Consider the following 17,485-nt stretch of genomic DNA (forward strand, 5'->3'; position numbering starts at 1 on the left):
AAGTGAAACTTCTGCACTGTTGACCCTAACTAATTAAATAGTATAGTGGTTAGTGTGAAAGCAAGGATGGATGTATTTTTAGTTCCATCAAAATCAAAATTGATGTCTGTCAATGCAAAGTAAATGGTTTTCACTAGGGGTGTGAATTGCCTAGTACCTGACGATTCGATTCGTATCACGATTCACAGGTCACGATTCGATTCGATACCGATTAATCCCGATACGAATGTATAAGTCGATTGTTGTGATTTTTTTTTTTTTATTCAAATTTAGAAAATACTAAACAGTAAACTTGTACAGTGTAAGATTTGGATGAAAATGCATTATTTATTCATCTGAAACTTCAGTCTTATACGGGTTGTAATCTTTCATGTTTGAACAGCATTGAAATAAAATATTAAGGCTCAATGTTCTATTAATATAACATTCTTCCATGCTTAAGGTGTGAACCCTAACCCGAAGTAAGACGTTTTGTTGAATACTTTTCCATTAAAAATGGAAGTTTAAAAATCGATTCAGCCGCCTATTGAATCGATTTGAGAATTGCGCGATGTAATATCGCGATATATTGCCGAATCGATTTTGTTTTAACACCCCTAGTTTTCACAATCAAATCAATACCTTTATCCTGTTTTGTGGGTGGTGCTTATTTGACAGTATACTGTCAAATAAGCACCACCCACAACACCACTGTACATAGTTTATTGTTCTCTTTGTTAGTAAAACCATCTACTGAATAATTTTCCATAGCGTTGGAACCAATCCCTAACTTTGAGTCAGGTGCAGCAACCAATTTGAACCCATTCATCACAGCTGCCTATACTTAAAGTTTATAATTTACTGTCCTACCTTAATTAGGTTTGGTTTATCTCAAGGGATTGCTCAGAGTATTAGAAAACATAATTCATTGTCTTTGCTCATTATGCAGGTGGTACACGTGTATGAAATTAATAGTGGGAGCTGTAGTAGTTTGTTTGTATGATGAGCCCAGCCCCATCGTGACTGAAGAGAAAAAAGGGGGTGGGTGTGCACATAAGCGAGGCGACGTGCCCCCCACGTCGGCGCGCTCGGAGCGGCCAACTCAGCTTGGTCGACTCCACACGCACGCATCTCAAAAGAAAAAAAAAAATCGTGATGTGCTTTTCTGCTTTCCGTGCAAACTTTAGCGTCGTCCGATAGTAGGGAGACAATTAAGTTGATCGCCGGGAAGATGTCCACGCCGTCCGACCACGGCCACCTCTCGGCGGCCACGAGCGGCGGCGGGACGGCCGCCACCGAGGTGACGACGGCGGAGGGGCGCATCCGCCTGCTCCTCTTCGCCTTGTGCGTAACCATCGCCGCCGCCACCTTCGTCGGCGGCGTGTACTCGCTCCTGTCCCTGCTGCAGATGAGGAGGAAGACATCCCTGAGCCTCATCGTGGCGTCCATGTCCGTGGACGACCTGCTCAGCGTGGTACCGCTGTCCCTCTTCATCCTCCTGCAGTGGGAGCGCGACGGAGGCTCGGCCAGCTTGTGCACCCTGGCCGGGCTCCTCTACGTCTTCCAGGGGGTTTCGAGCAACATGAAGGCCTGTTTGATCGCCGGCTACACTTTTTACGTCACCAAGAAGAGGTTCGGGGCGCCGCGCTCCGTCCGGCGGCCCCTCCGGGTGATGTGGGCCATCGCCGGCGTGTGGGCGGTCAGCCTGGCCGTCAGCGTGCTGCCGTTGTGCGGCTGGGGCAGCTTCGCGCAAGCCCCCCTCGGCTGCTTCCCGGACAGTGGCGGCTTCTACACGTTGCTGCTCTTCCTTTTGTATTCGCTGTGCTTTTGCGGCTTGCTCTTCTTCTTCCTGCCGCTCACCTACCGGCTGCTGTGCTCCGGAGAGCCGCAGACGAGCGTGCAGCCGTGCGCCGGATATCCGGGCGACGTCCGCTCGCTCTCTCGGGACAGCCTGGACAAAAGTTTGGGCGCCTACAACCAACTGAGCCCGAGTTCGTGCGGGACGACGTGCGAGCTCGGGGAGGGCATGGAGGCGGACGCGGGGTTCCCGGGGTCCGTCTGCCGGCAAATGTCGGCGGCTGTGGGGGACTCGCCTGTGGTGTTCGCGCAAAAGCGCTTCTCGATGATCCTGGCGGTTGTCAGGGTTACTTTGTGGATGCCAATGATGATGAGTAACGACACGCGCACCACACAACATTTATTCGTCAATTGCAAATGTGCTTGATTTAGAAAAGTGTCAGGAGAGGAAGTGAGATGCCATAAACCCATTCTAGCAAACTATAACGTCTTCTTTTTTTTTAATAGGAAAAATGATAATTAACTCTAACATCAAGAATTAAATACTTTTGCCACATTACGTTGATCCTCCTGGTGTTTGCGACTTGACCACCAGGGGGCAGTATAATAACATATGGATACACATGAAAGGTGACAATCGGCCAGAAAGCCTCAGTAATATTGGCCATTCTTTGCAGAGGATTAAGAATATATGCCTGTGAATATTGCTATATTATGTGTACATGTGTTGTTGCTACGTGTGTTTCAATTGTATACACTATACAGACTGAGTTTATGACTATTTTGTTGATGTTACTTAAATTATTGGTCATTGTATTGGGTAGTACAAACAATACAACTACATCAAAACCGCCAAATACTGTATTGTACTCTTAAGAATCAGCTAGAGCTGTCAAAATTAATCGATTGGTCGACAAGTAATCGATTGTCAAAATAATCAACAACTATTTTAACAATCGAGGAATCGTTTGGAGTCATTTTTTAATTTAAAAATGTCCAAATCCTCTGATTTCAGTATATCAACAATGATTTCTGTAGTCTTTCATAAAAGAAGAGTATCTTCTGTCCATCCATCCATCCATCCATTTTCTTGACCGCTTATTCCTAACTCAAAATAAGACCTTTCCAAACATCAGTTTTTACTTTGGAAAACAACCAGTAACATAGAACAACATCAATCCACCCCCTTTTTTAATGACTACACAAATACGAAGTACAAAATAAACACCAATCACTGGTTCATAAAAAGTAATCGGGGGCAAAAAATATATATATATTTTTTTAAATACACTTTACTGCAAAATTTAAATGAGTCCAATTCGTCCATTAACTCATTTGCTCCCCAAAACGTATAAAAACATTCTATTTTAAATATTGCCAGTCCCAAAAAAACATATTTTTAACATTTTTATTTATTTATTTTTTTTATTTATTTATTTTTTTTTTTTAATACAAGAGCATACAGAAGGCTTTGATGCAGTTTCTAAAATGAAGAGAACGCTTAAAGCAATGGTAGTTATTACAAAAACGGCCAGCAGGTGGCAGCAGAGTATAAGAGATCAACCAGGGCCATGTTGCAACAAGCTCTTTTTGCCAGTGTTCTCACCAGGTTTGTGAATAACGATGAAACCTAGTTATATTCTAATGCTAATTTCTACAAAACAGAAACAGATAGAAATGTACTTTTTTTCCTAATGAAAGAAGAGACTATTATCTTTCTTTTTGTAGGTTCCATGTGTTTATAGCAATAGAACACAATATTATGTGGGCCTTGCAAAATCAGTCAAAATCCAGTAAAACAGCCGGGAGCGAAGGGGGTTGTTGCTTCAGCGAAAATGGCGGCGAGTGAATGAGTTAGTCGACTGAATAATCGATAGTTTAATCGATTCTAAAAACAGTCGATAGTGACAACACTAGAATCAGCCCTGATAAAAGAACACGAGCGATTCCCTTCACTATCCTCCGCGCCTTCATCCGCATTCATTCGTATTCATGTCCTCCCTCTCTTTCATTCACAGACTCTGATGCTGGCGCGCCACGCCGCCAATGCCCGGAGCTCGTCCCTCGAGACACTCGGCTTCATCCTCACGTTGCTGGCGCCCGCCGTCACGCCGCTCTTCGTGCTTTCCAAGCGCTGGATCCACATGCCGTGCGGCTGCTTCATTAACTGCAACCGGGAGCCCGCGCCCGACCCCTCAGGTAGCCGGGAAATCAAATAACGGCACTGACTAATCAACTATAAATTAGGAGGCCTGAATACTGTATTTTATAATTATTGTGTATTGTGTTCAAATGGATGTGACCAGATAAAGCAGCACACGTCAAATAAATGGCATAATTTTTTTTTTCCCCTAGTAAAAAATATAAGTGGTTGAAAGCAGCATATGTCACGCTTTTGACTGCAACCCACTGTGCCTGCAGAACAGACGTGACGTCTGTAAGCTGGGGTTCATGTTGGAGTTTTGCGCTGGCGTGGAGCAAGTGCTGCTAACATGAAACAAAAACAACAAAAATGGGAAACCCCCCATGCTGAAGCATTCCCAAATATGTTATTGTGATTTTTATTCTCCACACTTTTTTTTGCCACGTAACAACTCCCACATAATACTTCCAATTTACACTGTTCAAATTTCAACTAGCTTAAAAAATTCACGCCTCCCGAAGTATATATCATTCATTTTCAATGGGGCACTGAACTTTTTTTTAAGTATCGCTTTCTGCGCCCACTATATAACATCATCATTACCAGGTGTCTGATACTGCTCGGTGGCAACAGTTGGTAAATAAAGTGCTTTGCCCGGTAATCATAAGGTCATAATTTCATAACTTATCTCTCCATTGACTTCATAAGCATTCCGCATGTATTCAAATCTTAGCATTCAGCTTTCAGCATTCCCACGCAATTTCTCCAGAAATTGCACTTAGTCTAGTTCCCAGTAGTGGTTATTCTCTTCGGTAGAAACCTCTGGGTACCTCACGATACGATATGCGATACAAGCCAAGACTCACGATAACGATTATCTCACGATATGACGACATCGCCATTTTCGATATATTGGTCAGGTACTAAATCCATGATAATCTACGATAAAATTAATCAAGACATAAACGTATGTTTTTTTTTCAATGAGAAAATTGTTTCTCATTTCTAAGACTGATATTCCCATGTGTCGTAGTAGACACCCCAAATACAAATACGAACAAAGACAACTACCCGGACAGAAATGATTGTCAAATCTTCTATTCACAGCAATAAAACGAAGATTTGAGTTCAACCTTTCCCTCCACAAAGGCTGCGGCGTGTTCAAGCTGTCGCACGCTCCCATGTCTGATGGCGCCGCGCTGGCCGAGAAGCCAACCTACCGCAGCCTCCTCAACAGCGATTTCCCCGACAGCCGTCCGCATGCGCTGGAGAGTGGCGGCCTCTGCAGCTTGGGCCCAAATTTTGCTTTCGGCGCTACGTTGCCCGTGGACAGCTCCTTTCATTCACACCTCTTGCTGGAGGATGTCGGCGGTGGGGGCGGCGGCAGCGGCGGAGAGGCGCCGGTTGACTGCCGCCCTCCGTTGCTGAACCGCGAGAACCTTGGAGGTGAGGAGGGTTTTCACTCCATCCCTCTTCATCAGCGAGAGAAGGAGCGTCATCTCACAGACACCTCGTCCGTGTTCGAGGGCTCGGAGAGGAGGCTGTCGCACGAAGAGTGCCGGAAAATTGAGTTGACAGATTGGGAGTGGTGCAGAAGCAAATCAGAGCGAACGCCCAGACAGGTAAAAACCACTGGCCACATGCTCCATTTAGAATTTAAAACACCCAAGCACTTCATGTAGCAATTTGTAGCTGTCGTTTTGCGGTTTATTTGAGATGTTTAAGTCCTATTTCTCCAGAAGATTAAAACCCATTTCACAATGGCTGCGGAACGGACGCGGTGCGTTTTCCGTACGGCGGCCGTACGGACGGCGCAAGGATAGAACGCATTCAAGTTTACGTGTCAATTCACAATGATTGCGGCGATGTGGAAGGTTTCCGCAAGCGTTGTATTTCTTGGACGCTGCATGCGGAATTTCATGAAGCTGAAGAAATGACACAAGGAAATGCATCAAGGAAAGGCCGGTATATTTTAACACATTCACTGCCAGCCCAGCAAAAAAAAAAAAAAAAAAAAATCATTTGACGTCTTTTTCTGTCAATGGCAGGGAATGAGTTAAAATAAAACCGTTTACAAACTCGTTTTTTTGGGAGGGAAGCTAGCTAGCTACCTAGCATGACATGAGTCGGACATTTAAGACAAAAAATGAGCTCTGAATAAATGAAACATGACAAAATGACACTATTTAAACACAAAACGTACTTACAAATGGTGGAACAACCATGGTAGAAGTCACAGCAATAATGTCCAAAAGGCATATCAAGGTGACAACAGGCAAGCGTGGCTATTGCTTACAAATAAGACTCTATATACACTAGGGATGTAACAATAAGCACGATATTGTGATATTAAAACTGCCACAATATCGTCATCGTCATGTTCACGATATTTAAATGCAACCAAAAAAAAAAAAAGTCAGGTTGATTGCCATTTGTGCAGTCTGGCACCCTCTGGTGGCTAGTTTTTTTTTTTTTTTTTTTTTTAGTACAATTAAATTTTCATTAGGGATGTTTTGGCCCTTTTCGTTTGGTCAAGAGCAGGGTTATTATAGTTTTGGAATTTTCATTTTAGTTCGTTTTTATTTCATTTTGAGTTTTTTTTTTTTTTAATTGAGTTAGTTTTAGTTTTCAGGGTGCTTCTGTTAGTTTTTATTAGTTTAATTATTTAATAAATGCCTAGTTTTAGTTAGTTTCAGTATTAGTTTTAGTTTTTTAAAAATGTGTATTACTTATGCACAATATTTAAAAAAAAAACACCATGGGAGTGATGTCATCTGAAGGTACTTTTCTATTGGCTGCGGCTAGATGACGTCACTTCTGTGTGACACACTTTCAAACGTCCTTATTCCGGTTAATGTCAAAATAAATTATTTAAAATCACATTTAAAATCATCCCCAAAGGCTGATGCATTAAATTAATGACCAAGGACTAAAACGAAGGACATTTTTGCAATAATTATAGTTAGTTTTAGTTAGTTTTGTAAACATCAAATGTAGTTGTAGTTAGTTTTTATTTAAAAAAAAAATCATTTTCGTTTTTATTTTATTTCATTAAGGAAATTGTTTTTTTTTTATTTTGTTCGTTAGTTTTAGTTAACAAAAATAACCTTGGTCAAGAGTACAATTACCTTTTTGATTAAAGAAGCGGTTTCTTCTTTTCATTCGGACACATGTTTAGCTGTTCTGAGAAACTGCTGCTTTGTCGACTCTCGACTCATGCTAATCAAAATTTATTCGCAAGATTATAATTGTTTTTGAACTGCACAGCTGCCTAGCAAGGTCTGTTTGCCGTCTGTTTTTTTTTTTTTTTTTAAAGTTATGCCTAACTGTCTCATCTCTCCATCTCTTGATGTAGGCTAAACCTCAAATGGATTGCGACCAGTCGCGCAATCGAGCGAGATGCTGTCTCCCATCCTTTCGGCAGCAAATGTCAGCCTGTCAGTCAAAAGCAAATATTCATTGCATGCGGCTCCAACAGAGTCGAGCTCACAGTTGGGCTCGGATCTATTTATTGACTTGGTAGGGGAGGGGTGTTGTGTTGGAGCCTGCAATGTGTATTCGCGACGGTCTATATTAATTGCATTTATCCATTAGAGGCTAACATGTTTTTTGTAATTGGGGTGAGCTCTGTACAAGGACATTGTGAAGGAATTCAACAACTGAACTCATCTTAGCTTAGCCTTTTTTTTTTTTGTGTGCTTCGTTCCCAAGCCCAATTGAAATGAAATTAACAAATACAGAAATACAGACATATTAGATGTAAATTCAAAAACAAGACACAATTCAAAACTATTCTCTCAAAATATTACACAAAAGATACAAATCAGTCAAAAATACAAATATGTTATGACAAAAAAGTTCAAAAATATGAGAAACAAAATCAGACAAAAGCATACAATATTATATGCTACACCAATAATTTCTCATTTCTAGGTTCGGTCATGTGACATTCACAAGCTGAGCTGTGATTGGTTACGTGAGCCCTTGTGATGTCAATTTCAGTCGACAAGTTGCAAAATGTGTTTTTAAAAGGTACTAATTATACATGAAAAATAATGAAAATATCAAATTCATTATAGGCAAAATATAAATGTTTGACTGCCAAAAATGGCTAAGTAAGTAAAGTATCCCTTTAACGGCCGGTTAGTTAATGGCGGGTTAAGAATTTAACTGGCAGTTAGGGGTTAAACAGTGGTTAAAATAACCGAGAATTGAACAACCGGGCCCAGGTTGCAATCTGTTTCATGTTTGAACAGCATTAAAATCAAATATTAAGGCTTAATGTTCCATTAATATAACATTCTTCCTTGCTTAAAGTGGGAACCCTAAGTAAGACTTTTTTTGTTGAATATTTCCATCAAAAATTGATGTTCAAATATCAATTCGGCTGCATATTGAATCGATACAAGAATTGTGTGCTGTCAATATCGCAATATATTGCCGAAATGATTTTTCTGAACACCCCGAGTCAAATTGAATGTCAAAACTATAAAGGATTCCAGGCTCAGACACCCCTGCTGCTCTCTGCAGATGAGTGAGTAAATAAACGCCTCCGTCAACTATATGAAAAAAAATACAGAACGTCTGAAAAATGGCAAAATTAAAGAGCCTCCCACTCCTCATGGTGCATGAAAAGCAGCTTATTTATCCAGTCGTGCAAGCTGCAGAGACCCACCAAGCTATACATCACCGACAAAGTTTGCGATTTACTGTCTGTGTTTTGCTGCTCATTAGCAGGCTCTATGTCATTATCCATTGTCTCTGCTGCATACTGTCAAGCCCTCTGGCCTTCCGCCTCCAAAGCGAGAGAGAGGCAGAATTAAAGCTTAAAGACATCTTTAGCCTCTCAGTGACTTTAGACCGCGCCGGCGTGCACGTTTGCTTTATTGTGCGTTCACACGGAGCAAAAGTGAAAGCTTTTAAGCAGATCCATTCTCATAAATAGACACTATTACTGTATATGGTTACAGGGTGCACAATGAAAAGGAAATTTGTATTGAATGTGGCGAGACGCGACGAAGACCGTAATCGATGCGCTGCAAACATCAGAGAAATTGCTCACATTGATCGAGACAGACTAGAGAATGAGTCTCACAAGTAACAACATTAGGCGCAGTACACCTGTGGCGTTATTTTCTACACAAGCAGCGATTAACTTTTAAGACTCAGCTTTGTCAAGAGTAGTATTCCACGGAAACGTTGTACATTTTGAGAATATGAGATTTGGAAAGAAAGACTTGAAATAAGTCATGACGTATCACACATTATTAAGCCAACACTGTCAATAGTTTTCTTTGTGTTAAAGGGGAAGTCACCGCCACCCCCCATGCATATGTTCTATGCAGCCCAACTGGTCATCTAGTTAATATTGCGTTAGTGGAATATGAGTTAAGCAGCAATTGATCCGTCTCAGGGCCGGCCATTTTGCCACTTGGCTGTCGACTGATGATGACATCACAGTTGCTCAGGTCTCAGGTAACAACCAATCACATCTCAGCTTCAGAAAACAGCTGAGCTGTGATTGGTTGTTGCCTGTCATCTTCAGTTGACAACAAGTGGCAAAATGGCCACCCCATTGATGTCAACTGAAGATGACATCAATATTGCTCAGGGCTCAGGCAACGACCAATCACAGCTCAACTGTTTTCTGAAGCTGAGCTGTGATTGGTTGTTGCCTGTCATCTTCAGTTGACAACAAGTGGCAAAATGGCCACCCCATTGATGTCAACTGAAGATGACATCAATATTGCTCAGGGCTCAGGCAACGACCAATCACAGCTCAACTGTTTTCTGAAGCTGAGCTGTGATTGGTTGTTGCCTGTCATCTTCAGTTGACAACAAGTGGCAAAATGGCCACCCCATTGATGTCAACTGAAGATGACATCAATATTGCTCAGGGCTCAGGCAACGACCAATCACAGCTCAACTGTTTTCTGAAGCTGAGCTGTGATTGGTTGTTACCTGAGACCTGAGCAACCGTGATGTCATCTTCAGTCCACAACAAGTGGTAAAATGGCCGCCCCCTGAGATGGATACAACTGACTGGATTTTGCTTCATAACTCTTATTCCACAAATGTAATATTAATCAGAATGTCATGTTTAGACTCGTGTGGTCACATAAAACATATTATTGTCAAGAAATGTTTAAGGTTGACTTCCACTTTAAAAGGATACTTGACTCATTGAGCCATTTTCAGCAGTAAAAAGTTCAAATTTGGTCTATAATTAATGTGGTAACCATTATTTTTAATGTACAATGAATAGCTTTAAAAAGTATTTTTTGTACTTGCTGTCGACTGATGATGACATCACCAGTGCTGTTGAGGAAGTCGGTAACGACCAGTTATGGCTCAGTTTACTGATGAAATCCAGAAAACAGGTGAGCCATGATTGGCCGTTACCTACTTCCTTAGCACAGGTGATATCATCAGTCGACAGCAAGTAGAAAAATGACTTTTGAAATGTATTAATTGTACATGGAAAATAAGGACGTTATCAAATTCATTCTGGACAAAATATTAACTTTTCACTGCTCAAAATTGTTCAATGAGTCAAGTATCCCTTTAAAAAGTAATGTTTCTACTTGCTGTCAACGGATGATGACATCACCTATACTGAGGAAGTAGGTAACGACCAATCATGGCTCAGCTGTTTTCTCGGTTTGGTTAGCAAACTGAGCCATTATTAGTCGTTGCCTACTTGCTGAGCACAGATGATGTCATCATCAGTCGACAGCAAGTAGAAATATTCCTTTTTAAAGGTCTTAATTGTACATGGAAAAAAATAATGAAGTTATCACATTAATTATAGACAAAATATGAACTTTTTTACTGCTGAAAATGGCTCAATTAGTCAAGTATCACTTTAACACACCCCACACCAGAGGATAATCACTCAAGAGATATCCGAAAATCGCACCTAAGCTAACTTTGATCACAATGGAGGGAAAACGGTCAAATTTGGTCTGATTGCCTATATGAGAGAAGCCCGCTTTAGCTTGACTCGAAGTATTATAATGCTAGCTAGCGAGCTAAAAATATGCCGTTTTGAAGAATTACTTTCACAATATATTTATTATTGTGGCGTTATTATGTACGTAGCTCGTGGAGAATTGCATCATAAGTGTTCTCGTGGTTGCTAAAGAAGGGCGAAACGATGCGTCTGCCGACCTGACACACTTGGCTACGATTCCTGCATCAGCTGACACTACTCTGACTTCCATTCATTCATTCATTGGAGACGCAGGATCACCTTCATCCAACGCAGCAGCCTCAAACGTAATCATTTATGATTTGATTTCTGGCAGATCCCGCTTAAATAGATTTATGCCCCCACAATGAGCTCACTTCCATGTGTGTGCTCATCACGCTGATGGCTTCCAAGCAATATTTGATTTACTTGACAATGTGCCGTCAGCATTCAAGTCTGGCTGCCTCCCGCTTTCCCCTCCACTCATTCACAATGATACAAGAGACACTGGCAAGGTAATGGAGCCAGGCATCGACATCCTCTTTTGACTCTAATGTGCACCTTCTCCGCAATCGTTACAGCAGAGGCCGTTAATGTAAATAATGTAGAAGCCTTAATGATACCCGTCACAGTCTCCGCCTGCTGTCTCCTTTGGAAAACAGAGTCGCCGCAGCTCAATTATTCAGTGATAAATCTACCATAAAGTAGCCAGGGCCTGGGCTGCAATTAAACAATCACATTATTGGTGTGGAAACAAAGGAAGATGGAGAACACGACTGTCTAGATAGCTGCAAAGCAGGTTGGGTTTGTTATATATTTACCGTATTTTCAGCACTATAAGGTGCACCTCATTATAAGATGTTTGACATCAATGAATGACATATTTTAAAACTTTTTTCATATATAAGGCGCTACAGTAGAGGCTGGGGTTATGTTATGCATCGATTAGATGGTGCTGCGCTAAAGGGAATGTCAACAGATAGTCAGATTGGTCAGTCAAACTTTATTAATAGATTACAAACCAGCTTTCTGACAACTCCATTCACTCCCAAAATGAATAAACAGCTGTTTTATTATTTTCTCTGAGGTAAAGTATTAGTATTAGCTAGCGATCCAAGATGGCGGGATCTTCTGCGCATGAGCGTCATCGATCGTGCAGGGTCACCGATAGCGTCTTGACCTGTTGCGGCTCACTATTGATCCATCAATAAGGCGCACTGGATTATAAGGCGCATGGTTAGCTTGTGAAAAAATTGAAGGCTTTTAGGTGCGCCTTATAGTGCGGAAAATACGGTAATATATATATATATATATATATATATATATATATATATATATATATATATATATATATATAATTTTGTGTAATAAAACTTATTGACATAGTGTGTAATGTAAGTTATGTATAAATATAGAGACCATAACTTAAGATGAATAATCGTACACCGAAATGGACTAACTTTGGATGGACTCTTCTCTCAATGTAGAGGTCATCAGCTGGTCTGTCCATCCCGCTGTGCGCCTTCCAGGGAACCGTGTCTCTGCAAGCCCCCACCGGAAAGACCCTCTCTCTGTCCACCTACGAGGTCAGCAGCGACGGACTGAAAATCTCCCCCAACAATGCCAAGAGGGTATGCAAAGACGTCCTATTTTATTTTCTATTCCGAGTCCATAAATTGTTTATTTATTCAAATCACATTTTGTTTATTTTATGTATTGGTTTTGTGTCACAGATGAAGGCGGGCTGTATTTCAGGCCAGGGTACTTCCGAGCAATATGTTTTTGATTGACCTTGGGGGAGTTATTCATTTACTGGGATGCTTATGACTAAGCTTGTTCATCACATTGAATAAGATGAAAATCTTTTTATTGCTTGGTCATTGTTGATTTAAAGGGGAAGTCAGCCTTAAACATTTTTTGACAATAATATGTAACGTGTGACCTCACTAGTCTAAAATTATGATTAATATTACATTTTTGGAATGTAACTCATTAAGCCGTTTTTATCCATCTCAGGGAACGGCCATTTTGCCACATACTGTCGATTGAAGATGACATCACAGTTGCTCAAAGGCAACGACCAATCACAGATCACCTGTTTTCTGAAGCTGAGCTGTGATTGGTTGTTACCTTAGACCTGAGCAGCTGTGATGTCATTTTCTTCTGATACTGATAAAAACAGCTAGATTTTGCTGATTAACTCATATTCCACTAACATAATATTAACCAAAAAACAAAATTTGGGGGGGATTTTGGCTTCCACTTTAATTATTAAAGAATGTTCTAAACATCAATTTATGTGAATAAAGATGACTTTGACTGTTGATCTTCGAAGTTAATACAGTATAAACTTGTTTTTTTAGTGAGGGGCAGCATAGTGCTGAGTGGTTAGCACGTCTTTGCCTCACAATTTTGAAGTTTGGTTGGTTCGCGACCAGTCCGTGGTTATGATAGTTTTGGAATTTTTCATTTTAGTTAGTTTTGAATTTGTTTTGAGTTTTGTTTGTTAAATTTAGTTAGTTTTAATTAGTTTTCAGGGTGGTTCTGTTAGTTTTTACTAGTTTAGTTATTTAATAAATGCATAGTTTTTGTTTAGTTTTAGTTAGTTTAAGTATTAGTTTTAGTTTTTTTTTAATATGTATTACTTGTGCGCAATATTTTAAAAACACCATGGGAGCGACATCATCAGAAGGTGCTTTTCTATTGGTTGCTGCTAGATGACGTCACTTCTCTGTGACACACCTTCAAACGTCTTTATTCCGGTTAATTAATATCAAAATGAATCTACTTAAAATCACGTTTAAAAATCATCCCCAAAGCCTCATGCATTAAATTAATTACCAAAGACTAAAACGAAGGACATTTTTGCTGTAATTAGTTAGTTTGAGTTAGTTTTGTAAACATAAACTATAGTTTCAGTTAGTTTTTTTTTTTTAAGCATTTTCATTTTTATTTTATTTCGTTAAATAAATTGTTTTTTGAATTTTAGTTTTAGTTTTTTCGTTAATTTTAGTTGACTCATTGAGCCATTTTCAGCAGTAAAAAGTTCATATATTTTTCATGTACAATTAGTACCTTTAAAAAGTAATTTTTCTACTTGCTGTCGACTGATGATGACATCACCTGTGCTGAGGAAGTAGGTAACGACCAATCATGGCTCAGTTTGCTGACCAAACCCAGAAAACAGGTGAGCCATGATTGTTCGTAACCTACTTCCTCAGCACAGGTGATGTCATAATCAGTCGACAGCAACTAGAAAAATTACTTTTTAAAAGTATTAATTGTACGTGAAAAATAATGAAGTTATCAAATTCATTCGAGACAAAATATTTACTTTTCACTGTTGAAAATTGTTCATTGAGTCAAGTGTCAATCTCCTGCTGGCTTACAGGTGGAGGTGTACCGCTCCAAATCGGTGGGCCATGAGCCCAGTGCGGACGACGACAAAACATCAGGCGGCCAGACAGGCGATGTGAACATCGCCGACGTCAGCATGGGACTTGACATCGGAACCGAGGTCGGGGACACCAACGTCAAGATCCACCTGGAGGTCCTGGAGATCTGCGATAACGAGGAGGCCATGGACAGCGTCTCCATCGTGTCCAACATCAGCCAGTCGTCCAGCCACGCCCGCTCGCCGTCGCTGCGCTACTCGCGCCGGGAGAACCGCTTTGTTTCCTGCGACCTGGGCGAGACGGCCTCCTACTCCCTGCTCATCCCCGCCGCCGGCAATCCCGAGGCCGAGGCCATCAACATCACCATTCCCGACACGGTGGAGGCCCATCGGCAGAACAGTCGCAGACAGACGCAAGGGAGCTCGGGGTATAAAGAGGAAATACAGCTGCTCAACGAGGCCTACAGAAAACAAGCTGGGGACACCGAGGACTGAAATTCTCCAGGACAACCTCTGTCGAGGCCAACTGTTATCAAATATGATTGGCCTTTATTTGATTTTCTGTTCATTTGTTACTTGGTTGCCATGCACTTCCATTACACCCTACAAACGGAGGGTTATTGATCATACGACAGAGTCGCAAAACTGGTAAATCATTTTGTTTCTCGGGTGGAAAACACAATGGCGACATCACCGACCTTACATACTCTCCATCCATATTTCTCCGGTCCAGAGGTTAGGGTCAACCAGGTTTATGTCCATGTCCAATCCAACCTCCCAGAGGTGCACAGTGCACCTAGACCAGCCGGTAAGACATAATGTCATGGGTCTGCCCCCAGGCCAGCTCTAAACTTTTGACATGCCCTGAAGACATTCTCAGGGAGGCATCTAGGAATCATTCATAATAGATGCTCCAGACACCTCAATGAGCTCCCATCTGTCAAGACATGTTTGGTTCACAAAGTCCGAGTTTTGGACCATAGGTGATAGTGGGTACACACAATGATGGGTAATTTGAGAGCATCAACAATTCATTTGTCAATTTTACGCTCCGTCTGTCATCTTCCCCCCCCCCCAATCCATTCAACCTTCCATTCATCCTTCCATTTGCTAGAAATGAGCAAAAGGCAGACTAGCCTACACCACACAGTATGCATCCGCATTTCCAGTGCATAGTATAAACTCGGGTCAACACTGCTTGCTATTTAGGTTTTTCTATTTGCAAAACTGGGTCAATGTAAACCAGAGTGTCATTGTAATTTTTAAATAAATGAGATAAATAAACACAGATTCATGTTAACACATAAATGTTAGCTTACTTGTTGCTACGTCTTAGTTTTGGTCCTGCTAGCCCAGGACTGTTCGCCAGTAAAGTACTATTAATCCATTTCCCAGCACATGGTATCCATTTTCTAAAAGCAAAATTAGGAACATAAACTATAGTGAGACTTCAACCACCGTATTGTTCTGCGGCTCCTCATCGCTCGTTGGCCTCCATTTTTGTTGTTTGCTAGGGTGTCTCTTTCTGGCTAATGCATTAGTGCGACATGTTTTTTTTGTTGTTGCCAGCATTACATTTGTGATGCCGGTCAACTATGCAGTGGAAATGGAGCAGCAAACAATCAGTCACTGTCACTGAACCACTACACGATAAGAAACCAAGCAAGACCTCAAGATTGGTTAAAAAACGATCTGAAAAGGATAGAGAAGATGGAGAAGATGGAGCGCCAAGAACGCAGGAACCGGAAGTTGGAAAGCGATTGTTGCAGGACTCGGAAGATGGAACGTGACGGTCACAGGACTCGGAAGATTGAACGTGACGGCTGCAGGACTCGTCCAAGTCCTGCTCCACATAGTCCATTGCTATTCACTTTACTAATTTTCTTGTCAACATGTTTTGCATCTAGCAAGCAAATTAATGGCAAACGATGCAAAACCTCCTCCTGTCTGTGTTGTGTGTTTGGCGGCGATAAAGACAAAGTAGGTTTGATGAAGAAAAATTGGACTTTCACTCGATGTACGCAGCGATAAATGGACTGAGACATGTTTTCAGGGTGAAAATGTGGTCACTTGTCTGATGTCACCAATGACCGGGCCGCTAGGGGAGTGGTCAGCTGACCCTTGAGTCTGACTCATCCCTGTTTTTTTGGGGGGGATTTTTTTTTTTTTTTTTTTAGTGTTTCATTACAAAAATTCTCCTTGACCACATGTGCGCAGGCCTGATGATAGTAATAGTTTTTGATGAGGCTGCCACAAGTGTTCATACTGTGTTTTTCTGTTGCTCACTGCACTGTATTTGTTTGAATTATGCTGTGTTCCTTCTTGCGCCTGCTCCACATTCATTATTTATTGCGCGGTCTTGTGTTTTTGCTAGCAAATGAAGAGACTGTGAGGCTAAATAGGAAAAGGTGCCAAGGAGAGACGAGCGCTTTGAAAAGACTTCACGCCGTTCACGGCATTATTGGAGGCGATGCGAGGACTCTTTACAGTATGCCTCTGCGTTATACAGTGTATGTTTTTTTTTTTTTCTTTCTCCTGCACACAAGAATGTCCCGTAGAGTGCCTCCAAAATCACAAAAACAATTTGAGTCTGACTTCCCATCCAATCAGAGAGCCATCTGGGGGATTTCATGCATTCGTGCTTAAATCCACAACTCGGATTCCAGAAGTCATTTTGTGCATTTTGACACCAATTTGAATTCTTATTTTTCTGGCGAGCGTCTATCACAAGCAAATATGCCTTCACGTTCCCAGATAATGAAGTAATTATTAGGTGGTGTGCCAAAAAAAAAAAAAAAAAAAAAAATCAATTCTCATAAGAATTCTCATTCAGAACCGATTTTAAATGTCCTAAAATCGATTTTATTTAAATTATTTTATACTGTCTTGCCCTTGTTTGTGTACTGGGAGAACGCTGTTCATGTTGTACCCGATTTGGCCACTTAGTGGCCGTGTGGTTCCGTGCGTTCTGATACACAGTTAAGTCGTAGCCACATTAGAAAGTAGAAGGAAAAAGTCACTATCAAGTTATGCCAATAAAAGTTGTTTTTTTGCAGTGTAGGAAGAGCATATGTCGGTGACTAATGTTAAGATGCTTCTCTGTGTACATTCCTGAATTTTTTTGTATGAATAACCGTTCTTTTGAGGAATAAGAGTGCCGCGAGTAGCGTGCGACTTAGCGCTAGCGAGTCAGGCTAGAGTA

At 41.1% G+C, this 17,485-nt stretch overlaps 1 protein-coding gene across 1 annotated transcript; it reads left to right on the forward strand.

The window, feature by feature from the left end:
* The first annotated feature begins 1,063 nt into the window (after positions 1 to 1,063).
* LOC144033817 (putative G-protein coupled receptor 149) lies at positions 1,064 to 17,079 on the forward strand. Its single transcript, XM_077542156.1, has 5 exons — positions 1,064 to 2,145; positions 3,794 to 3,975; positions 5,027 to 5,541; positions 12,377 to 12,520; positions 14,281 to 17,079. Exons 1-5 carry the CDS (start codon positions 1,211 to 1,213, stop codon positions 14,776 to 14,778), a joined length of 2,274 nt encoding a protein of 757 aa, XP_077398282.1. The 5' UTR covers positions 1,064 to 1,210; the 3' UTR covers positions 14,779 to 17,079.
* Positions 17,080 to 17,485: the final 406 nt, after the last annotated feature.

The sequence above is a fragment of the Festucalex cinctus genome, chromosome 13 (assembly GCF_051991245.1).
Source record: "Festucalex cinctus isolate MCC-2025b chromosome 13, RoL_Fcin_1.0, whole genome shotgun sequence".
In the NCBI taxonomy this organism is placed as follows: domain Eukaryota; kingdom Metazoa; phylum Chordata; class Actinopteri; order Syngnathiformes; family Syngnathidae; genus Festucalex; species Festucalex cinctus.